The sequence below is a fragment of the Lepisosteus platostomus genome, chromosome 5, assembly GCF_059453375.1.
Source record: "Lepisosteus platostomus isolate fLepPlt1 chromosome 5, fLepPlt1.hap1, whole genome shotgun sequence".
NCBI lineage: Eukaryota > Metazoa > Chordata > Actinopteri > Semionotiformes > Lepisosteidae > Lepisosteus > Lepisosteus platostomus.
Window position 1 is genome coordinate 1,374,713 of NC_142615.1, and position 25,421 is coordinate 1,400,133.

The 25,421-nt window shown below is 55.3% G+C and overlaps 1 protein-coding gene and 1 long non-coding RNA gene across 2 annotated transcripts; one reads left to right on the forward strand and one right to left on the reverse strand.

Moving 5' to 3' along the window:
* Positions 1-143: 143 nt before the first annotated feature.
* slc44a4 (solute carrier family 44 member 4) lies at positions 144-25,017 on the reverse strand. Its single transcript, XM_088631855.1, has 23 exons — positions 23,853-25,017; positions 16,374-16,422; positions 15,298-15,371; positions 15,119-15,197; positions 14,817-14,916; positions 14,071-14,196; positions 13,911-13,971; positions 13,706-13,820; positions 13,532-13,615; positions 10,333-10,445; positions 9,606-9,728; positions 8,689-8,788; positions 8,369-8,461; positions 7,796-7,898; positions 5,881-6,137; positions 3,967-4,061; positions 3,452-3,555; positions 3,288-3,361; positions 3,009-3,079; positions 2,590-2,684; positions 1,964-2,048; positions 1,220-1,435; positions 144-1,054 (listed from the first exon to the last, which is right to left on the reverse strand). The coding sequence occupies exons 1-22, from the start codon at positions 23,890-23,892 to the stop codon at positions 1,323-1,325; spliced, it is 2,154 nt and encodes a 717-aa protein (XP_088487981.1). The 5' UTR covers positions 23,893-25,017; the 3' UTR covers positions 144-1,054; positions 1,220-1,322.
* LOC148662363 (uncharacterized) lies at positions 1,010-1,434 on the forward strand. The gene is made up of 2 exons (XR_015936740.1): positions 1,010-1,150; positions 1,184-1,434. It is a non-coding gene; the product is annotated as an uncharacterized LOC148662363 (long non-coding RNA).
* Positions 25,018-25,421: the final 404 nt, after the last annotated feature.

Genomic DNA, 25,421 nt, shown 5'->3' on the forward strand with positions numbered 1-25,421 from the left:
TGGATTAAAACGGGGGGTCCCCTTGAACGATCACATCAGCAGAGCAGGGTGGTGGTACCCCAGGAGCAGGTGAACCCCAGAAACCCCAGACCACACATAGGTCACACACACCCCCAGGTCACCCTCCCAAATCAAGCACCTCGTTTTTTTCCCCAACACTCTTTTTAATGAGTGCGTTTCTCGCACTGAGCGATGGTACAAACAATCACCACGGCAACCATGCCGAAGAAAACAAAACAGGGTTCAGTCACCTGCTTACAAAGAGATTAAAACGTCCACAACACCAGCCGGCGTGCGCAGACCGAGACGGGGGCGCGTCTCCCGCGACACCATCCCAGGGAAAATTAAGATATCGAGCTGCGGGCGAGACACAACACCGGGCAGCAAACGGAGGGGTCACCAAACCCCGAGGCCTCTCGGCTCCAACCCAACACGGGCGAGAGAGACAGCGCACAGCCGAACCCGCGGGTGCCATGCGGTCAAGTCACCTGGCGGGACCGATCCGGTCTCCCTCCCGGATCAGAACCAGCTCCTCCTGCTGGGGGTGGGGGGTCAGAGGTCAGCATGGGGCCCTCCAGGCAGAGTCTGAGCAACGTCCCGGATGTCAGAGGGCAACCCCAGCCCCTAAGAGACTCACCCCCTTTGAAAAACAGACGGGTTAGAGGGAGGAGCAAGGAGAGAGGGAAAGGAGCAAGAGGAGAGGAGGGGAGAGGGAGGAGAAAGAGAGGAACGCAGACTGTGCTTGACCTCTGAGCCCCCCTGTCAGAAAGACACCTTCACCCCTTCAGACCTGAACTCAACACCTTTCAGCGCTGTTCTGTGTCTCCTGTCCTGCTGTGTGTGTTTATGACTGAGGGACTCTCTGTGATCTCCTCTCTCTCTCACTGTGTCTCCTGTCCTGCTGTGTGTGTTTATGACTGAGGGGCTCCCTGTGCTCTCCTCTCTCTCACTGTGTCTCCCGTCCTGCTGTGTGTGTCTATGACTGAGGGGCTCCCTGTGCTGTCCTGTGAGAGAGGAGGTGAGAGGGAGAGGGAGACAGGCCCAGAGAGAGGAGGTGGTGAGAGGGAGACAGGCCCAGAGAGAGGTGAGAGGGAGAGGCAGACAGGCCCAGAGAGAGGAGGTGGTGAGAGTGAGACAGGCCCAGAGAGAGGTGAGAGGGAGAGGCAGACAGGCCCAGAGAGAGGAGGTGGTGAGAGTGAGACAGGCCCAGAGAGAGGAGCAGCCGGGGTGTCTGTGCAAGGGAGGGGTTTTATTGCAGACGTGACAAACTGCTGGGGAGGCAGCGTGGGGGGTGAGGAAGAGGAGGAGGAGGATGAAGTGTCTTATTTCTTCTCTGCCTTGGGCAGCTTGTTCTTCTTGTTGAGAATCTTCATCAGGCTCTTGGACATGTAGTAGGGCTTCTGGACCGACCCATCGTTCCTCTCCAGATCCTCCACTGGGAGAGAGAGACACAGCGTCAACACACACCGTCCACCTCGCGGGGCCATCCAGTCCTGTCCTGGAGGGGTCAGTCAGTCAGTGTGTGTGTCCAGCCCTGGTCCTGGAGGGGTCAGTCAGTGTGTGTGTCCAGCCCTGGTCCAGGAGGGGTCAGTCAGTGTGTGTGTCCAGTCCTGGTCCTGGAGGGGTCAGTCAGTCAGTGTGTGTGTCCAGCCCTGGTCCTGGAGGGGTCAGTCAGTGTGTCTCCAGTCCTGTCCTGCAGGGGCCGGTCAGTGTATCTGCAGCAGGGCTGTCCAGTCCTGGTCCTGGAGGGGTCAGTCAGTCAGTGTGCGTCCAGTCTTGGTCCTGGAGGGGTCAGTGTGTGTGTATCCAGTCCTGGTCCTGGAGGGGTCAGTCAGTGTGTGTGTCCAGTCCTGTCCTGTCCTGCAGGGGCCGGTCAGTGTGTCCAGTCCTGGTCCTGGTCCTGCAGGGGTCGGTCAGTGTGTCCAGTCCTGTCCTGCAGGGGCCGGTCAGTGTGTCCACTCACAGAAGCAGAGGAAGAGTGTGTCCACACACATGCTGTAGACGCTGAAGAAGCCCTGAGCGACCAGGTAGGAGCCCACGACCACCGTCTGAAACACACAACAGCACAGGGAGACCCTCACACCTGCCCCCGCCGCCCGGACACACAGGTCAACCCCCTGACCTGGCCGAGCACTGACCACCCCCAGGGGCTCTGGCACACTCAACCCAGCGGGCTTCTGTACACAGAGGGGGGTGGGGGTGGGGAACAGGCTGCCCAGCCCTGTGGTTGAAGCCGATACCCCGGCTTCTCTCCAGACACAGCTGGGTGAGCTCCTCCAGTCAGGACAGGAGGCTCTACTGTACACAGAGGGGGGTGGGGGTGGGGAACAGGCTGCCAGCCCTGTGGTTGAAGCCGATACCCTGGCTTCTCTCCAGACACAGCTGGGTGAGCTCCTGCAGTCAGGACAGGAGGCTCTGCTGTACACAGAGGGGGGTGGGGGTGGGGAACAGGCTGCCCAGCCCTGTGGTTGAACCCGATACCCTGGCTCAATCTGGGCAGCGATTGGTCGCCGAGGAATGACTGACAGGCCGCCGCACCAGTGAAGGCTGAGGGAGGGCGGGACACCGGGAGTGACTGACGGCACTTACGATGATGGGCACCCAATAGTAGTTGAGCGTCTCGGGGCGGAAGGTGTCACTGGGCAGCTGGATCCTCCCGGAGAAGAAAAAGAAGGCCAGGACCCCTGAGAGAGGGAGACGGGGTTAGAGAGAAAGACAGGGGACTAGACAGAAGACTCGAGAGGGAGACGGGGGACTAGAGAGGGGACTCGAGAGAAAGACGGGGAGACAGGGGACTCGAGAGAAAGAGAGGGAGACAGGGGACTCGAGAGGGGACTCGAGAGGGGACTCGAGAGGGAGACGGAGAGACAGGGAATTAGAGAGGGAAAGAGGGAGAAAGAGAGGGAGACAGGGGACTAGAGAGGGAGAGATACAGAGAGGAACTGGCATCACGAACCCAACAGAACATCTCGCAGACGCGCGTCTAGAACCGGTCCGCCGGGCCTTACCCACTCCGCCCACCACCAGCAGCTTCCCGAAGAACAGCAGCAGGTCCGTCACCTTATCCAGCACCACCACCCTGCGGAGACAGGCAGGGCGCGTCAGGCAAAGGCGTCCCCCGCGCCGCCCCCTCCCGCGCCACTTTGGTTCCTAGCGTGCCGACGACACCCGTCAGGGCGCTCACGGGCGAGGGTGGTGGTGGGGGGGGACGTCCACACGTCCACACGTCCACACGTCCACACGTCCACACGTCCACACGTCCACACGTCCAGCCTCCCCCTGCTCACCTCACGATGTTCCTCATCAGCAGCTTGAAGGCGTTCTTGGCCGAGACGCAGAAGTTTTTCCCGTAAATGGCGATCTGCAGCGGGAAGGGGGATACGGTCACACACAGCGGGACCCCTCGGGGGGGTGGTGGTCAGAACCGGAGGACCGGGCCGGACGGTCATACCATGATGTAGGCGTTCCTGTTGATGAACTTGATGAACTTCTCCAGGCACCAGAAACAGCACTTGAGGCAGCACATGACGAACCTGGCGCAGGGGTTCTGAGCAGCTGGGGGAGAGACGGGTTAATACGCTCACACTGACAGAGAGAGAGAGAGAGACGGGTTCATACGCTCACAGCACGGTACACTCACACTGACGGAGAGAGAGACAGGTTAATGCACTCACAGTACAGTACACTCGCACTAACAGAGAGAGAGAGATGGGTTAATACGCTCACAGCACGGTACACTCACACTGACGGAGAGAGAGACAGGTTAATGCACTCACAGTACAGTACACTCGCACTAACAGAGAGAGAGAGACGGGTTAATACGCTCACAGCACGGTACACTCACACTGAGAGAGAGAGAGACGGGTTAATGCACTCACAGCACGGTACACTCACACAGAGAGAGAGAGACAGGTTTATACACTCACACAGTGTCTAATCCAGACACACTCCCTCGGCGACCCTCACCTCTGAACTTGTGGTCCAGGTACTCCAGGACTATCCGAATGAACTGGACAATCGTCAGAATCAAAGCTCCGAACGCCAGAGACCCCACATGGTATCTGCAGGGACCGAGGGACCGAGGGACGGAGGGACAGAGGGACAGGTCAGCGTCAGGTGGGGCAGACACACACACACACACCCCCCAGTCAGGGTGAAAGCGACTCACTTCATCGTTCCGGACGCCCGCTCCACTGAGGGAGTTAGTACTGCACGTCTGTGTGGCAGAGAGGCTCAGTAACACACACACACACAGAACCACAAGAACCCCACAACACCCACACCCACAGATAGAAACACCCAGACACAGTAAACACACACACATAGTAAACAAACACCACACACATACTAAACACCCACACACAGAAAGACAAGAACCACACAAACACCACACACACTTAAAACCACATGCATACACTACACACCCATACTAAACACCGACACACAGTAAACACACACACAGAAAAACGAGAACCCCACAACGCCCACACAGATAGAAACACCCACACAGTAAACACACACAGAAAAACAAGAACCCCACAACACCCACACAGATAGAAACACCCACACAAATACTACACACACAGTAAACACACACACACACAAACACAAGAACCCCACAACACCCACACCCACAGATAGAAACACACACATAAACCACACACAAACATGGTAAACAAACACCACACACACTTAAAACCACATGCATCCACTACACACCCATACTAAACACCTACACACAGTAAACACACACACAGAAAAACGAGAACCCCACAACGCCCACACAGATAGAAACACCCACACACACTACACACACAGTAAACACACACAAACACAAGAACCCCACAACACCCACATACAGATAGAAACACCCACACACTACACACACACAGTAAACACAAGAACCCCACAACACCCACACAGATAGAAACACCCTCACACACTACACACACACAGTAAACACACACACACAAGAACCCCACAACACCCACATATAGATAGAAACACCCACACAAATACTACACACACACAGTAAACACACACAAACACAAGAACCCCACAACACCCACACACAGATAGAAACACCCACACACACTACACACACACAGTAAACACCCACACACACAAACACAAGAACCCCACAACGCCCACACAGATAGAAACACCCTCACATATACTACACACACACAGAAAAACAAGAACCCCACAACACCCACACACGGATACTACAAACACACAGTAAACACACACAGAAAAACAAGAACCCCACAACACCCACACACGGATACTACAAACACACAGTAAACACACACAGAAAAACAAGAACCCCACAACACCCACACACAGATAGAAACACCCACACACACACAGTAAACACCCACACACACAAACACAAGAACCCCACAACACCCACACAGATAGAAACACCCTCACATATACTACACACACAGTAAACACACACAGAAAAACAAGAACCCCACAACACCCACACAGATAGAAACACACACACACAGAAACACAAGAACCACACACACAGTAAACACACACATATACTACACACCCACATAGTAAAGAAACACCACACACATTTAAAACCCACACACACAGATAGAAACACCACACACACACACACAGAGACGACAACCACACGCATACGCAACACACAGAAACCCAGCAACTGCACGGGCCTACGCACGCACGCGCACACACACACACACACACACACACACACACACACACACACACACACACACACACACACACACACACACACACACACACACACACACACACACACACACACACACACCGCGGACCCAGGGGGCACCACACAGACCCCGACCCCGGAGCTCGGCCCGGGCGATCTCGGCCCGGCCGTACCGCAGGGCCCGCAGGAAGCTGGCGGTGAGGGGCAGGGCCGGGATGTCCGCGGGCTTGCGCAGGGCCCAGTAGTAGGAGGCGAAGGCGCCCGCCAGGGTGCACTGGCCCAGCGCGATGACGAAGTTGGCGCACCACAGGAAGGCCAGCACGTTGTACACCTGCAGGTTGAAGAGGTTCCGCTGGAACAGGCCCTGGTCGTTGTACTTGAGGAAGACACAGCACACGGACCGGCAGGCGTACTGGGAGGAGTTAAAGGTCTGGGGGGGGAGAGAGACAGGTTAGCAGCACAGGGCTGAGGGAGGGAGGGAGAGCGAGAGACAGGTTAGCACAGGGCTGAGGGAGGGAGAGAGGTTAGCACAGGGCTGAGGGAGAGAAAGAGAGAGAGAGAGACAGGTTAGCAGCACAGGGCTTGGGGAGAGAAAGAGAGAGAGACAGGTTAGCACAGGGCTGGGAGAGCGAGAGACAGGTTAGCACAGGGCTGAGGGAGGGAGAGACAGGTTAGCACAGGGCTGAGGGAGGGAGAGAGCGAGAGAGAGAGACAGGTTAGCACAGGGCTGGGGGAGGGAGAGAGCGAGAGACAGGTTAGCACAGGGCTGAGGGAGGGAGAGAGCGAGAGACAGGTTAGCACAGGGCTGAGAGAGGGAGAGACAGGTTAGCACAGGGCTGAGGGAGGGAGAGAGCGAGAGACAGGTTAGCGCAGGGCTGAGGGAGGGAGAGACAGGTTAGCACAGGGCTGAGGGAGGGAGAGAGCGAGAGACAGGTTAGCACAGGGCTGGGGGAGGGAGAGAGCGAGAGACAGGTTAGCACAGGGCTGAGAGAGGGAGAGACAGGTTAGCACAGGGCTGAGAGAGGGAGAGACAGGTTAGCACAGGGCTGAGAGAGCGAGAGACAGGTTAGCGCAGGGCTGAGGGAGGGAGAGACAGGTTAGCACAGGGCTGAGGGAGGGAGAGACAGGTTAGCACAGGGCTGAGGGAGGGAGAGAGCGAGAGACAGGTTAGCACAGGGCTGAGGGAGGGAGGGAGAGACAGGTTAGCACAGGGCTGGGGGAGGGAGAGAGAGACAGATTAGCACAGGGCTGGGGGAGGGAGAGAGAAAGAGAGACAGGTTAGCAGAGGGCTGGGACAGGGCTGAGGGAGGGAGAGACAGGTTAGCACAGGGCTGGGAGGGAGAGAGCGAGAGACAGGTTAGCGCAGGGCTGAGGGAGGGAGAGAGGTTAGCACAGGGCTGAGGGAGGGAGAGAGCGAGAGACAGGTTAGCACAGGGCTGGGGGAGGGAGAGAGCGAGAGACAGGTTAGCACAGGGCTGGGGGAGGGAGAGAGCGAGAGACAGGTTAGCACAGGGCTGGGGGAGGGAGAGAGCGAGAGACAGGTTAGCACAGGGCTGAGAGAGGGAGAGACAGGTTAGCACAGGGCTGAGAGAGGGAGAGACAGGTTAGCACAGGGCTGAGGGAGGGAGAGAGCGAGAGACAGGTTAGCGCAGGGCTGAGGGAGGGAGAGACAGGTTAGCACAGGGCTGAGGGAGGGAGAGAGCGAGAGACAGGTTAGCACAGGGCTGAGGGAGGGAGGGAGAGACAGGTTAGCACAGGGCTGGGGGAGGGAGAGAGAGACAGATTAGCACAGGGCTGGGGGAGGGAGAGAGAGACAGGTTAGCAGAGGGCTGGGACAGGGAGAGAGAAAGAGAGACAGGTTAGCAGAGGGCTGGGACAGGGCTGAGGGAGGGAGAGACAGGTTAGCACAGGGCTGGGAGGGAGAGAGCGAGAGAGAGAGACAGGTTAGCACAGGGCTGAGGGAGGGAGAGAGCGAGAGAGAGAGACAGGTTAGCACAGGGCTGAGGGAGGGAGAGACAGGTTAGCACAGGGCTGAGGGAGGGAGAGACAGCTGGTGAGCCGACAGGCAGGCAGGGAGACAGGCAGTACCGCTGGGTCACAGCTGTCGTTGCCAGTGACGTTCTGGCAGCTGGGGAGCGAGGAGTTGAGAGCGACCACTCTGTACAGGGGTCCCCCGGAGGTGGCGAGGTACCTGCAGGGCTGTCAAGGACTGGCACAGCGCCGAGAGAGAGAGACAGGGCCTCACAGAGACAGACAGGGCCTCAGACAGAGAGAGACAGGACTGGGACTGCTCCTGAGAGAGAGACAGGGCCTCACAGAGACAGACAGGGCTTGTGAGAGAGACAGGGCTGGGACTGCTCCTGAGAGACAGACAGGGCCTCACAGAGACAGACAGGGCCTGTGACTGCTCCTGAGAGACAGACAGGGCCTCACAGAGACAGACAGGCCCTGAGAAAGAGAGAGAGACAGGGCTGGGACTGCTCCGAGAGAGAGAGACAGGGCCTCACAGAGACAGACAGGCCCTGAGAAAGAGAGAGAGACAGGGCTGGGACTGCTCCGAGAGAGAGAGACCGGGCCTCACAGAGACAGACAGGCCCTGAGAAAGAGAGAGAGACAGGGCCGGTTGCTGGCTTGGCTGGCCCAGCAGTGGCGACAGGATACAGCGCCGTGATGCCCCAGTACGCCACACACACCACCAGCAGGGAGAAGGTCACCAGGGGGTACACCAGCGCACTCATGATGTGACCAATCGCCCTGAGAGAGAGACAGGCGGGGGGGTTAGTGTGTGTTGTCTGACAGGCACCAGGGCAGAGAGACAGGGGGTGAGTGTGTGTTGTCTGACAGACACCAGGGCAAAGAGACAGGGGGTGAGTGTGTGTTGTCTGACAGACACCAGGGCAGAGAGACAGGGGGTGAGTGTGTGTTGTCTGACAGACACCAGGGCAGAGAGACAGGGGGTGAGTGTGTGTTGTCTGACGGACTTGCTGGCTTCCTTGATGAGTGCGATGGCGATGAGGATTCGGGTCCGCAGGAAGATGAGCAGGAGCAGCAGGATGAGCTCTAGGGCAGCCAGGATAATCACTGGGAGGGAGAGAGAGACAGGTTAGTGTGCAACTCAGGATAATCACTGGGAGAGATAGAGAGAGTGAGGGAGGGAGACAGGCAGAGAGAGAGACAGGTTAGTGTGCAACTCAGGATAATCACTGGGAGAGATAGAGAGAGGGAGACAGGCAGAGAGAGAGAGACAGGTTAGTGTGCAACTCAGGATAATCACTGGGAGAGATAGAGAGAGTGAGGGAGGGAGACAGGCAGAGAGAGAGACAGGTTAGTGTGCAACTCAGGATAATCACTGGGAGGGAGAGAGAGACAGGTTAGTGTACAACTCAGGATAATCACTGGGAGAGATAGAGAGAGGGAGACAGGCAGAGAGAGAGAGACAGGTTAGTGTGCAACTCAGGATAATCACTGGGAGAGATAGAGAGAGTGAGGGAGGGAGACAGGCAGAGAGAGAGACAGGTTAGTGTGCAACTCAGGATAATCACTGGGAGGGAGAGAGAGACAGGTTAGTGTACAACTCAGGATAATCACTGGGAGAGATAGAGAGAGGGAGACAGGTTAGTGTGCAACTCAGGATAATCACTGGGGAAGAGAGAGAGAGTGAGGGAGGAAGACAGGCAGAGAGGGAGACAGGTTAGTGTGCAGTCCCAGAAACACATTCAGCATGTTCACCATCCGAGAGAGACAGGCAGGTTAGTGTCGAGTTAGAGAAGGATATCTGGGATTGTCCCCGGAGGGAGAGAGAGAGACAGATGAAGATCGCACCGGATAATGACTGGGAGACAGAGAGAGAGGAAGAGGAGCAGTTTGTAATGAAGACGATGATGATGAAGAGACTCACAGAAAGCCAGCCAGGTCTCCTTCACCTGCAGGTAGGCCGAGAGGTTGGTGGTGAAGCCGATGTTGTTGATGGAGACGTTGGAGTTTCTGTAGTTATCGTACTCCCAGTAACAGTGCCAGATACCTGAGACAGACAGACAGGCACCTCACTGTGAACACAGAGAGAGGACACTGCACGGAGAGAGACAGACAGGCACCTGACTGTGCACAGAGAGACAGACAGGACGCTGCACAGAGAGACCGACAGGCACCTGACTGTGCACAGAGAGACAGACAGGATGCTGGACAGAGAGACCGACAGGCACCTGACTGTGCACAGAGAGACAGACAGGACACTGGACAGAGAGAGAGAGAAACAGACAGGCACCTGACTGTGCACAGAGAGACAGACAGGACACTGGACAGAGAGAGAGAGAAACAGACAGGCACCTGACTGTGCACAGAGAGACAGACAGGACGCTGGACAGAGAGAGACAGGCACCTCACTGTGCACAGAGTGACAGACAGGACGCTGGACAGAGAGAGAGAGAGACCGACAGGCACCTGACTGTGCACAGAGAGACAGACAGGACACTGGACAGAGAGAGAGAGACCGACAGGCACCTGACTGTGCACAGAGAGACAGACAGGACACTGGACAGAGAGAGAGAGACAGACAGGCACCTGACTGTGCACAGAGAGACACGGGCAGCACCCTGGGCAGAGAGAGACGGGTCTCGTTGCCTCACCGTACGCGATGACACCCAGCACGCCCACGATCAGAACCCAGACCAGGATGCCGGCCATGAACCTCAGGAGGAGGAGGAAGAGCAGGCTGGTGGCCATGGCGATGAGCAGGCCGCTGTCCGGGAGGGGGGGAGAGGGAGAGGAGGAAACTCAGCTGAACTGGCAGCCCAGTGTGTGATCTCCTGTCCCAGCCTGAGGACCAGTGAGCCTGTCTCCCAGTAATATGTCTTTGTTGTAAATGTCTGAAGATTTTATTTTACTTTTATTTTTTGTTTTGTTTCATCTTCATTTGTTTATTTTATGTGCTTTATGTACTGATGGTACCCATCGGCCATGCTAATAAAGCACCTTGGACTGAGTCGGTCTGACCCCCTACTGGACCCCCGCAGTGACTGCAGTGCACCCCGCCGGCCACAAGGGGGAGACAAACAACGTGCCTCTCCGTCTCTGAAGTCAATAACAACCCTGTACAGCTGTCCTGGGCTCAGGGGCAATACCTCTACAGGTGATTGATACCTCTACAGGCGATTAATACACCGCGATAAATACCTCTACAGGAGATTAATACACTGTGATTAATACCTCTACAGGAGATTAATACACCGTGATTAATACCTCTACAGGAGATTAATACACCGCGATTAATACCTCTACAGGAGATTAATACACTGCGATTAACACCTCTACAGGAGATTAATACCTCTACAGGAGATTAATACACCGCGATTAATACCTCTACAGGAGATTAATACACCGCGATTAATACCTCTACAGGAGATTAATACCTCTACAGGAGATTAATACACCGCGATTAATACCTCTACAGGAGATTAATACCTCTACAGGAGATTAATACACCGCGATTAATACCTCTACAGGAGATTAATACCTCTACAAGAGATTAATACACCGTGATTAATACCTCTACAGGAGATTGATACACCGCGATTAATACCTCTACAGGAGATTAATACACCGCGATTAATACCTCTACAGGAGATTAATACACCGCGATTAATACCTCTACAGGAGATTAATACACCGCGATTAATACCTCTACAGGTGATTAATACACCGCGATTAATACCTCTACAGGTGATTAATACACCGCGATTAACACCTCTACAGGAGATTAATACACAGCGATTAACACCTCTACAGGTGATTAATACACTGCGATTAACACCTCTACAGGAGATTAATACACCGCGATTAACACCTCTACAGGAGATTAATACACTGCGATTAACACCTCTACAGGAGATTAATAATAATAATATAATAATAATAAACTTTATTTTATATAGCACCTTTAAAGGTGGCTTCTCAAAGCGCTTTACAGGATGACAATAACAATAATTAAGAAGACTACAACAATAAATAAGAACATTTCACAAGACAGGACACAATTATAATTACAACAATACAACAATAACAATAGAGGAGACCGTGGAAGATGGTATTAAGAAGAGCAGAGGGGTGAAGAATGGAACCAGTTCAGTAAAGGCTCTTCTGAAGAAGAAGGTTTGGAGTCTGGATTTGAAGGAGTTTAGAGAAGGTGACTCTCTAATATCCTTGGGCAAGGAGTTCCAGAGCTTGGGGGCAGAGCAGGAGAAGGCCCTGTCGCCCATACAATGTAGACGGGCTTGGGGGACAGTAAGGGGGCAGAATTTGAAGAGCGGAGGTTGCGAGGTGGGGAGCAGGGCGATAAAAGTTCAGACAGGTATTGAGGTGCCAAGCCATGCAGAGCCTCATAGGTGAGCATGAGGATTTTAAAGTCTATGCGGAATTTGACCGGAAGCCAGTGCAAGGACTCCAGGATAGGAGTAATGTAATACACCGTGATTAATACCTCTACAGGAGATTAATACACCGTGATTAATACCTCTACAGGAGATTAATACACCGTGATTAATACCTCTACAGGAGATTAATACACCGTGATTAACACCTCTACAGGCGATTAATACACCGTGATTAACACCTCTACAGGCGATTAATACACCGTGATTAATACCTCTACAGGAGATTAATACACCGTGATTAATACCTCTACAGGAGATTAATACACCGTGATTAACACCTCTACAGGAGATTAATACACCGTGATTAACACCTCTACAGGAGATTAATACACTGCAATTGATACCTCTACAGGAGATTAATACACCGTGATTAATACCTCTACAGGAGATTAATACACCGTGATTAATACCTCTACAGGAGATTAATACACCGTGATTAACACCTCTACAGGAGATTAATACACCGTGATTAACACCTCTACAGGAGATTAATACACCGTGATTAATACCTCTACAGGAGATTAATACACCGCGATTAACACCTCTACAGGAGATTAATACACCGCGATTAACACCTCTACAGGAGATTAATACACCGTGATTAACACCTCTACAGGAGATTAATACACTGTGATTAATACCTCTACAGGAGATTAATACACCGTGATTAACACCTCTACAGGAGATTAATACACCGCGATTAATACCTCTACAGGAGATTAATACACCGCGATTAACACCTCTACAGGAGATTAATACACTGCGATTAATACCTCTACAGGTGATTAATACACTGCGATTAACACCTCTACAGGTGATTAATACACTGCAATTAACACCTCTACAGGAGATTAATACACTGCGATTAACACCTCTACAGGTGATTAATACACCGCGATTGACACCTCTACAGGAGATTAATACACCGTGATTAATACCTCTACAGGAGATTAATACACCGTGATTAATACCTCTACAGGAGATTAATACACCGCGATTAATACCTCTACAGGAGATTAATACACCGCGATTAATACCTCTACAGGAGATTAATACACCGTGATTAATACCTCTACAGGAGATTAATACACCGTGATTAATACCTCTACAGGAGATTAATACACCGTGATTAATACCTCTACAGGAGATTAATACACCGTGATTAATACCTCTACAGGAGATTAATACACCGTGATTAACACCTCTACAGGAGATTAATACCTCTACAGGTCAACAATACACCGTCAGCGCAGGGCAGTGCACTGACACACATCTGAGAGGATTCTCACATTATCTACAGTTCTACCTCAGAGCTCTGAATGTGTGCGTGTGTGCGTGTGAGTGTGTGTGTGTGTGTGTGTGAGCGCACCCTTGCAGCGCACACACAGAGACTCACATGAGGATCCAGTACCAGGACACCGCAAAGTCCTCGAAGATGCGCACCCCAATCTCCTTGGCGTTGAACCCCAAGATGACATCTCTAAGGCACAGAGAGAGAGAGAGGGGGGCTATCACAGACCTGTCCCAGACACCACCACGCCCCCCCGGCCCGGCGTGGCGAGAGACTCACTGGGTGGCGTTTCGGATCCTGCTGGCAGTCTGGTTGGCCGAGCTCAGGCCAGGGATGGAGAAGTTTGAAGGGATGACGCTCAGCGAGCCCATACTGGGCAGGCAGCGCCCCAGAACTGCAGGCAGACACGGGGAGAGAGGCTCAGACAGGGACCGACGGGGCCACCCCACCTCCGAGACGAGAACCAAGCCACCCAAACTCTCACCTGAGGAAGACGGAGTGTAGAAATAGGCACACAGCTCCTTATTGATAACGTCACTGGTGGACTGAGGGATGGAGAGAGAGAGACAGAGAGAGAAGGGTTAATACAGACATGAAGACGCAAAGGTCCCCACGTGCATCGGCGGAAGAAGAGAGAGACGTACCATGTTTGTCGTGGCGAGATTAAAGGAGGGGACGCAGTACTGCTGCTGGAAGACACTTTTGGGGGGCTGCATGTAACCTTGTGGTGGAACAATCCAGAAGTCATTGGGACACGTCGCCACACAGATCTGAGAGAGACAAAGTCCCTTTAACACAACCCCCCCAGGTCTGATCTGTTGGAGAGAGGAGTCCAGACCCTCGCACAGACCCCAGAGACACTCCTCACACAGAGAGAGGAGTCCAGACCCTCACACAGACCCCAGAGACACTCCTCACACAGAGAGAGGAGTCCAGACCCTCACACAGACCCCAGAGACACTCCTCACACAGAGAGAGGAGTCCAGACCCTCACACAGACCCCAGAGGCACTCCTCACACAGAGAGAGGAGTCCAGACCCTCACACAGACCCCAGAGACACTCCTCACACAGAGAGAGGAGTCCAGACCCTCACACAGACCCCAGAGACACTCCTCGCACAGAGAGAGGAGTCCAGACCCTCACACAGACCCCAGAGACACTCCTCACACAGAGAGAGGAGGCCAGACCCTCACACAGACCCCAGAGACACTCCTCACACAGAGAGAGGAGTCCAGACCCTCGCACAGACCCCAGAGACACTCCTCACACAGAGAGAGGAGTCCAGACCCTCACACAGACCCCAGAGACACTCCTCACACAGAGAGAGGAGTCCAGACCGCTCACACAGACCCCAGAGACACTCCTCACACAGTAGCGATTTATAAAAACCTGTGTTGTGGGACACTGAAGTCCATTCAAAGCTGCAGCCATGATGTTAGTAGAGGTGGCACACTTCAGGATATTGAAATACAGCACACTGGGCTTGTCTCTGCCAAAGGAGACAGAGCACAAGAGCAACTGGTTACACTGGCACCCAAGAGAGACTGAGCACAGGACCCAGGACACAGACACTGGGAGAATGCAGTCGGTACACACACACACAGCAGACAGACATGAAAGCCAGCAAGACAGTACGAGGTCAGACAAGAAACACACGAGGACACTGACAGGACAGACAGAAAATGTCTCACTTGTTCTCTCCCACTCCACAGAAGCTGCCAGTGGAGTTTCGGGGGTACAGGACTTGTCGGGGGTCTCCGTACAGCCAGGCTGACAGAAAGGGGGACACAGACAGAGGATGAGGCTCTCCATCACCTCGTCCGCGGGAAGAGACAAGAGGAGAGACGGGGGTGTTGACCGCTCGGCTTACCCAGAATTCCCACGATCATGTAGCCAACAATGGCGGCCAAGAACAACACACAGCAAATAATGTCAGTACAGCCTCTGAGAGAGAGAGACAGGTTAATACAGACAGTAATACTGCACTGAGAGAGAGAGAGAGAGGGGTTAATACAGACAATAACACTGCACTGAGAGAGAGGGGTTCATACAGACACACTGACTGGACACTCCAGTACATGAACACTGCACTGAGAGAGAGAGGGGTTCATACAGACACACTGACTGGACACTCCAGGACATGAACACTGCACTGAGAGAGAGAGGGGTTTATACACACACACTGACTGGACACTCGAGTACATGAACACTGCACTGAGAGAGAGGGGGGTTCATACACACACACTGACTGGACACTCCAGTACATGAACACTGCACCGAGAGAGAGAGGGGTTCATACACACACACTGACTGGACACTCCAGTACATGAACACTGCACTGAGAGAGAGAGGGGTTCACACAGACACACTGACTGGACACTCCAGGACATGAACACTGCACTGAGAGAGAGAGGGGTTCATACACACACACACTGACTGGACACTCCAGTACATGAACACTGCACTGAGAGAGAGAGGGGTTCACACACACACACACTGACTGGACACTCCAGTACATGAACACTGCACTGAGAGAGAGAGGGGTTCATACACACACACTGACTGGACACTCCAGTACATGAACACTGCACTGAGAGAGAGAGGGGTTCATACAGACACACTGACTGGACACTCCAGTACATGAACACTGCACTGAGAGAGAGAGGGGTTCACACAGACACACTGACTGGACACTCCAGTACATGAACACTGCACTGAGAGAGAGAGGGGTTCAGACACACACACTGACTGGACACTCCAGTACATGAACACTGCACTGAGAGAGAGAGGGGTTCATACAGACACACTGACTGGACACTCCAGTACATGAACACTGCACTGAGAGAGAGAGGGGTTCATACAGACACACTGACTGGACACTCCAGTACATGAACACTGCACTGAGAGAGAGAGGGGTTAATTCAGACACACTGAGACAATGCTCACCTGTTTCTGATTGGTCCTTTAAAATTGGGGTCATATTTAGCTGCCTCTCCTACGACAGGGTGCAGAAGAAAGCGAGAGAAAGAGTTGTTAAACCTCCGAGTCAGCCCGCAGGCCGAGGCCAGTGGGTCCAGGCTGTCCGCCGCTGGCCGGTCCAGCAGTGGTCAGACCGGTCTGGGCGTGAGAGACACACACACCTGCATCTGGGACCCCTGGAGGACAGGAGGAGACACACACACACACCTGCATCTGGGACCCCTGGAGGACAGGAGGAGACACACACACACACCTGCATCTGGGACCCCTGGAGGACAGGAGGAGACACACACACACACCTGCATCTGGGACCCCTGGAGGACAGGAGGAGACACACACACACACCTGCATCTGGGACCCCTGGAGGACAGGAGGAGACACACACACACACCTGCATCTGGGACCCCTGGAGGACAGGAGAAGACACACACACACACCTGCATCTGGGACCCCTGGAGGACAGGAGGAGACACACACACACACCTGCATCTGGGACCCCTGGAGGACAGGAGAAGACACACACACACCTGCATCTGGGACCCCTGGAGGACAGGAGAAGACACACACACACACCTGCATCTGGGACCCCTGGAGGACAGGAGAAGACACACACACACACCTGCATCTGGGACCCCTGGAGGACAGGAGAAGACACACACACACACCTGCATCTGGGACCCCTGGAGGACAGGAGAAGACACACACACACACCTGCATCTGGGACCCCTGGAGGACAGGAGAAGACACACACACACCTGCATCTGGGACCCCTGGAGGACAGGAGAAGACACACACACACACCTCCATCTGGGACCCCTGGAGGACAGGAGAAGACACACACACACACCTGCATCTGGGACCCCTGGAGGACAGGAGAAGACACACACACACACCTGCATCTGGGACCCCTGGAGGACAGGAGGAGACACACACACACACCTGCATCTGGGACCCCTGGAGGACAGGAGGAGACACACACACACACACCTGCATCTGGGACCCCTGGAGGACAGGAGGAGACGCGCGCACACAAACACACACACAGCCACGAATACACACGCGCACACATGTGCACACATTCACTCACACACAGTCCTGTGCGCACACACTCGCAGACGCAAACCCACCCAGATGTGTGCACACACAGACACGCACCCAGATGTGCATACATGCACCTGCACAGAACACACACACAACACACACACACACACGCACGAGAATCTCTGTGAAACGCGCTGGGAGGAACAGACGGGATGTGACCGGGAGAGCACCAGGGATCAGCGGGAGACAGTGACGATCCACGGGCAGAGCTGACCGGCGGCAATGATTAACCTTCATCAAGGAACAGGGAAGAGAACTTAACGAGGCCGTTAATCTCCGCGCGCGCGGGGACAAAGGTGATCAGGTTTTAGACTGGCGTGCGAGGGACCGAACAGGAACTTCCTGCAGTGGAAAACACAGGCCCTCCACTTCCCTGGGGGAGCAGGAGGTCAGCAGGAGACACCGCCCGGAGGGGAGCAGACATTCAGGGAGGGAAAGAGGTGGACCACACCGACAGGCTCAGGCTGGAGGAACTGAGTCTCTTTAGTCCGAAGCTGCCCAGCCCTGTGGTTGAAGCCGATACCCCGGCTTCTCTCCAGACACAGCTGGGTGAGCTCCTCCAGTCAGGACAGGAGGCTCTGCTGTACACAGAGGGGGGTGGGGGTGGGGAACAAGCTGCCCAGCCCTGTGGTTGAAGCCGATACCCTGGCTTCTCTCCAGACACAGCTGGGTGAGCTCCTCCAGTCAGGACAGGAGGCTCTACTGTACACAGAGGGGGGTGGGGGTGGGGAACAGGCTGCCCAGCCCTGCGGTTGAAGCCGATACCCTGGCTTCTCTCCAGACACAGCTGGGTGAGCTCCTCCAGTCAGGACAGGAGGCTCTACTGTACACAGAGGGGGGTGGGGGTGGGGAACAAGCTGCCCAGCCCTGTGGTTGAAGCCGATACCCTGGCTTCTCTCCAGACACAGCTGGGTGAGCTCCTCCAGTCAGGACAGGAGGCTCTACTGTACACAGAGGGGGGTGGGGGTGGGGAACAAGCTGCCCAACCCTGTGGTTGAAGCCGATACCCTGGCTTCTCTCCAGACACAGCTGGGTGAGCTCCTCCAGTCAGGACAGGAGGCTCTTCTGTACACAGAGGGGGGTGGGGGTGGGGAACAGGCTGCCCAGCCCTGTGGTTGAAGCCGATACCCTGGCTTCTCTCCAGACACAGCTGGGTGAGCTCCTCCAGTCAGGACAGGAGGCTCTTCTGTACACAGAGGGGGGTGGGGGTGGGGAACAGGCTGCCCAGCCCTGTGGTTGAAGCCGATACCCTGGCTTCTCTCCAGACACAGCTGGGTGAGCTCCTCCAGTCAGGACAGGAGGCTCTTCTGTACACAGAGGGGGGCGGGGGTGGGGAACAGGCTGCCCAGCCCTGTGGTTGAAGCCGATACCCTGGCTTCTCTCCAGACACAGCTGGGTGAGCTCCTCCAGTCAGGACAGGAGGCTCTGCTGTACACAGAGAGGGGTGGGGGTGGGGAACAGGCTGTCAGATCAGATCAGCACAGAGAAGGACTGGGAGGCCAGCAGGTACGAGGAGGAGGAGCAGGAAGGAAAGAGAGAGTGGAAAAACAAGGAGAGCAGGAAGAGAGAGAGGAACCGGGAGTGGTCACTCTCGAGGGCGTAGCCGTGGTGTGCGTGTGTGTGCGCGTGTGTGTGCGCGTGCGCCCAGCCAGCCAGGGGGCACAGCAGTGGGGCTAGAGCTGGAGGGGAGACAAACTACAACTCCCACCAGCCCCTGCACCGGCCAGCCTGCGCCCCTCAGAGCAGGCCACAGCCAGGGGGGCTGGTGGGAGGTGTAGTTGTCAAAGGAGCCCTCCCCCTCCCGCTCTCCGTCCACAGTGTAATATCCCTCCAGTTCGGAGTCTCGGGATCCAGAGCCGATCCCGGACAGAGCAGCACCTCTCTCTCTCATCCTCCTGAAATCTCAGACTCTGCCCTCTCTCTCTGTCTCTCCCTCAGGTCAGAGATCAGGTTTCAGTCTCACCCAGAGGGCAGCAGGCTCACGAGACTCTAGGATTTGCATGAGCTGCAACTTCCTGGAGAGAACTGTGCTCACTCTCTCTCTCACACACACACACACGCAGAGAGAACTGGGCTCTCTCACACACACACGCAGAGAGAACTGGGCTCTCTCTCACTCACACACACACACACACACACACACACACACACACACACACACACACACACACACACACACACACACACACACACACACACAGGGAGAACTGGGCTCTCTCTCACACACACACGCGCGGAGAGAACTGGGCTCTCGCACGCACACACACGCGCGGAGAGAACTGGGCTCTCGCACGCACACACACACACACACGCAGAGAGTGTGTCCTGTGACGGACTGGTGTCCTGTCCAGGCTGTGTGTGTCCTGTGACGGACTGGTGTCCTGTCCAGGGTGTGTGTGTCCTGTGATGGACTGGTGTCCTGTCCAGGGTGTGTGTGTCCTGTGATGGACTGGTGTCCTGTCCAGGGTGTGTGTGTCCTGTGATGGACTGGTGTCCTGTCCAGGGTGTGTGTGTCCTGTGATGGACTGGTGTCCTGTCCAGGGTGTGTGAGTGTGTGTGTCCTGTGATGGACTGGTGTCCTGTCCAGGGTGTGTGAGTGTGTGTGTCCTGTGATGGACTGGTGTCCTGTCCAGGGTGTGTGAGTGTGTGTGTCCTGTGATGGACTGGTGTCCTGTCCAGGGTGTGTGAGTGTGTGTGTCCTGTGATGGACTGGTGTCCTGTCCAGGGTGTGTGAGTGTGTGTGTCCTGTGACGGACTGGTGTCCTGTCCAGGGTGTGTGAGTGTGTATGTGTGTCCTGTGACGGACTGGTGTCCTGTCCAGGGTGTGTGAGTGTGTGTGTGTGTCCTGTGACGGACTGGTGTCCTGTCCAGGGTGTGTGAGTGTGTGTGTGTGTCCTGTGACGGACTGGTGTCCTGTCCAGGGTGTGCCCCGCCTTGCACCCAGTGCCTGCTGGGACACACTCCTGCTCCCTCCTGACCCTGCACAGGAGGGGGTTCCCCAGTCTTGGTTCTGCTGACCCCCAGACCTGCCGAGCCCGCAGAGACACAATCAGACCCTCGTCCGACTTCACCACCACCAAGGTCCACCTGAGCTGCGCGCCCCCGGCTCTGCAGAACAATCGGCATAAAATCCCAGCCCCGCGAGGAGACGCCGAACGCAAACACGCTCCCAGGAAAGGGCTCCCGAGATCGCCAAACTCTCCGGGATATTTGCGGAAAGACTGGTTTAGATTCAGGAGGGCTGGGATGGTACAGTGCAATCAACTTGCAGATGCACAAAAACACTGTAAAACAACCACATCACTCACACACATACCAGCATATTGTATATGTAATAACAGCACATATAACACAACCTGCACACACACACTCTAACTGACACCCGACAACACTGAAACGAATACGAGGACGTTACACACACTGCACGGAGAGGGCCCGAGTCGATCAAGGAAGTTCAGGATCAAGAGAGAGAGACGGACGAGCCGGAGGCTGATGGGCCATCACGTGCGATTAAAGTCGGTATATCAGCTCTCGAGTGCGACTGTCGTCATTGCCCGCTGAGCAAAGAGTAGCAGGGCGATTGTGATACAGCAGGGCCAACAGGACCTGGAGAGGTTTCCTGGAACTAGAGAGGTACGTACTGGTACACCTGCGGTGTTCAGAGAAACGCCCAGGTTCGCGTACAACAGCCCGTGTTCAGTGCTCAGAGGAGCGGCCATTGTTTTAAAAACAAAATCGACAGCGTGTTTAATCCAGAAACACAACGTTTCCTTTCCTACAGTGACTATTGTGAGTGCTGTACATTAAACACACACACTCAGAAACCCCGTACACGCACACAGAAACACACACCGTACACGCAGACCTACTCAGAAACACACAAACGCACTGTACACACAGACAAGCTGCACACTCTCAGAAACACTGTACATGTGCACAGAATCACACAAACTGCACACACTCTCAGAAACACTGTACATGTGCACAGAATCACACAAACTGCACACACTCTCAGAAACACTGTACATGTGCACAGAATCACACAAACTGCACACACTCTCAGAAACACTGTACACGTGCACAGAATCACACAATCTGCACACACACTCAGAAACACTGTACATGTGCACAGAATCACACAAACTGCACACACTCTCAGAAACACTGTACACGTGCACAGAATCACACAAACGCACTGCACACACAGACAATCTGCACACACTCTCAGAAACACTGTACACGTGCACAGAATCACAAACTGAACACACACTCAGAAACACACAAACGCACTGCACACACTCTCAGAAACACTGTACACGTGCACAGAATCACACAAACTGCACACACACTCAAACACTGTACACACATACTCAGAAACACAAAAACTGCACACACTCTCATAAACACTGTACACACATACTCAGAAACACACAAACGCACTGCACACACAGACAATCTGCACACACTCTCAGAAACGCTGTACACGTGCACAGAATCACACAAACTGCACACACACTCAGAAACTGTACACACATACTCAGAAACACACAAACGCACTGCACACACTCTCAGAAACACTGTACACGTGCACAGAATCACACAAACTGCACACGCTCTCAGAAACACTGTACACACATACTCAGAAACACACAAACGCACTGCACACACAGACAATCTGCACACACTCTCAGAAACACCGTACAAGCACACAGAAACACACACTGTGCACACAGACACACTGACATACTCAGAAACACACAAACGCACTGTACACACACTGCACACAGGATGTGTGTCCACGAGACAGGATGGAGATCTTTGTGGAGCGAGCCCATCAGCCACACCCCTCTCCCTCTCTCTGGAACCCCATGCAAATTCCCAACTTACACACACACACACACTCCTGCAGCAGCTCCCAGAGAATTCCCAGGCCTGTCCCAGTGCAGACATCCCCTCTCCCTGCTTCTTGTTCCGCACTGACCTCCTTCTCACAGTGTCCAGTGAGGGACTGCTGTCCTGTCCAGGGTGTGTGAGTGAGTGTGTGTGTCCTGTGAGGGACTGGTGTCCTGTCCAGGGTGTGTGAGTGTGTCCTGTGATGGACTGGTGTCCTGTCCAGGGTGTGTGAGTGTGTGTGTGTCCTGTGATGGACTGGTGTCCTGTCCAGGGTGTGTGAGTGTGTCCTGTGATGGACTGGTGTCCTGTCCAGGGTGTGTGAGTGTGTGTGTGTCCTGTGAGGGACTGGTGTCCTGTCCAGGGTGTGTGAGTGTGTGTGTGTCCTGTGAGGGACTGGTGTCCTGTCCAGGGTGTGTGAGTGTGTGTGTGTCCTGTGAGGGACTGGTGTCCTGTCCAGGGTGTGTGAGTGTGTGTGTGTCCTGTGAGGGACTGGTGTCCTGTCCAGGGTGTGTGAGTGTGTGTGTGTCCTGTGAGGGACTGGTGTCCTGTCCAGGGTGTGTGAGTGTGTGTGTGTGTCCTGTGAGGGACTGGTGTCCTGTCCAGGGTGTGTGAGTGTGTGTGTGTCCTGTGAGGGACTGGTGTCCTGTCCAGGGTGTGTGAGTGTGTGTGTGTGTCCTGTGAGGGACTGGTGTCCTGTCCAGGGTGTGTGTGTGTGTCCTGTGATGGACTGCTGTCCTGTTCAGGGTGTGTGAGAGTGCGTGTGTCCTGTCCAGTGTGTGTGTGTGTCCTGTGATGGACTGCTGTCCTGTTCAGGGTGTGTGAGAGTGCGTGTGTCCTGTCCAGTGTGTGTGTGTGTCCTGTGATGGACTCGCTGAGGTACTGGTCAGCTGTGTCACTCTGGACAGGGCTCGAACCTGCGTCCTCACCCCCCCAGCCGCCAGCAGGACGGGAGAGACTGCTGTCCCCTGTCCCAAACACAGTCCGACCCCAGTGGACCAGCCTGGCCCCCCCCGGCCCCAGGCGGGAAAGGCGCTATATCGGGGTGTCCAGACGCGCTCGTTTTCAGACCGGAAATGCGGGTCCGACCGGGACCGATCAAATCGCACAACTTGTCCGGGGTTGTGTTTCGCTCGTTACTCGGACTGTGTGTGTTTGTGTGTGTGCGCGCCCGTGAGAAATCACCATGTTTAACTTGTTTCATTACAATTAAGACAAAAAAAAGTCGCGTTAAAGTTTTTGCCAACCGGCGGGTCGTCTTCACGTCTCCCCCTGGGTGTGTGTGTTTCGCCGTCACGGGACAGGAGACGCAGCCCTGCCGCCGCCGAGGCGAGACGGGGCCTGTCCGGGCTCTCGGACCCGAGCGCGGGGTACCCCCCCCCACGGGCTGCGGCGAGGCGTGGGGGGAGGGGGGAGACCCCCGAGTGTGCTCGTGTGTGTGTGTGTCGGTCTCACCGAAAGTGTCGGAGTCGCTGTCCTCGTTTTTCTTCCCCATCGCGGTCTCCTCTCCCCGGTCTCCGGTCTACAGCGTCTCCGGTCTCCGGTGTCTCCTCTCCCCGGTCTCCGGTGTCTCCTCTCCCCGGTCTCCGGTCTACGGCGTCTCCTCTCCCCGGTCTCCGGTCTATAGCGTCTCCGGTCTACAGCGTCTCCTCTCCCCGGTCTTCGGTCTACAGAGTCTCCGGTGTCTCCTCTCCCCGGTCTTCGGTCTACAGAGTCTCCGGTGTCTCCTCTCCCCGGTCTCTGGTCCCCGGTCTCCGCTCTACAGAGTCTCCGGTGTCTCCTCTCCCCGGTCTCTGGTCCCCGGTCTCCGCTCTACAGAGTCTCCGGTGTCTCCTCTCCCCGGTCTCCGCTCTCCGGTCGACAGAGTCTCCGGCGTCTCCTCTCTCGGCGACTCACCCAACCACCCCGCGCTCGGAGATCCTCTGCCCCTGCGGTTTGTGTGTACCTCCCTCGGTGTCAAACGGCACGACGTGGGGACGGCTCGGCTCGGCTCGGCTCGGTTCACCTGGAAGAGCGCTCCCGGCTCTGGGGTCCGGCTGGACGAGGGGAGCTGTTTGGTTTGCGGGATAAATCTCTCTCGCTCGCTCGCTCGCTCCGTCTCTGTGCCTGCGGTAACCAGGCGTGACGTCACAGAGGCACCTGCCGCTGGGAGGGGCGGCGGCAGCGCTCACCTGGCCGGGCACGCCCCCGCGGCGGCGCGCCTCCACTGTGACGTCAGGCCACGCCCCCTGGCGGAGGAGGAGGTGGAGGACCGGGGGAAAAAAAACAAACTTCTTCCTTGTTCGTCTTGTTTGAGTTGGATTATTTTCCCGTTGACCTGGTCGTAGAGGTCATAGAGCGCCTCGACCCCGCGCCCGCTCCTTGTCAGAGGGACACCCAGAGTCCACCCTACAGCCAGCTCTGGACAGACACATGTCCAGCTCACAGGAAGAGAGCTCTGCTGGACTCGTGACACACCTGGACGGGCAGCTAGCGGTCAGCTGTGTCACTGAGGTCCTGCTGGGCTGGTCAGCTGTGTCACTGATGTACCGGTCAGCTGTGTCGCTGAGGTCCTGCTGGGCTGGTCAGCTGTGTCACTGAGGTTCAGCTGGGCTGGTCAGCTGTGTCGCTGAGCTAGCGGTCAGCTGTGTCGCTGAGGTCCTGCTGGGCTGGTCAGCTGTGTCACTGAGGTCAGCTGTGTCACTGAGGTTCAGCTGTGTCGCTGAGCTACTGGTCAGCTGTGTCACTGAGGTATCGGTCAGCTATCTCACTGAGCTACTGTGTCGCTGAGCTACTGGTCAGCTGTGTCGCTGAGCTACTGGTCAGCTGTCACTGAGCTACTGGTCAGCTGTCACTGAGCTAGTGGTCAGCTGTGTCGCTGAGCTAGTGGTCAGCTGTGTCGCTGAGCTACTGGTCAGCTGTGTCGCTGAGGTCCTGCTGGGCCGGTCAGCTGTGTCGCTGAGCTACTGGTCAGCTGTGTCGCTGAGCTACTGGTCAGCTGTGTCGCTGAGGTCCAGCTGGGCCGGTCAGTCCCCAGGCTGGACG

What these genes read in the sequence shown, in the direction of transcription:
- slc44a4 (XM_088631855.1), bottom strand. Translation starts at nt 23,892, where the DNA reads ATGGGGAAGAAAAACGAGGACAGCGACTCCGACACTTTCG. An exon ending in AGCTTCCTGCGGGCCCTGCG is followed by an intron (nt 4,062 to 5,880) that starts GTACGGCCGGGC and finishes CGGTCCCTGCAG; the next exon opens with ATACCATGTGGGGTCTCTGG. An exon ending in CACACTCTTCCTCTGCTTCT is followed by an intron (nt 1,436 to 1,963) that starts GTGAGTGGACAC and finishes TCTCTCTCCCAG; the next exon opens with TGGAGGATCTGGAGAGGAAC.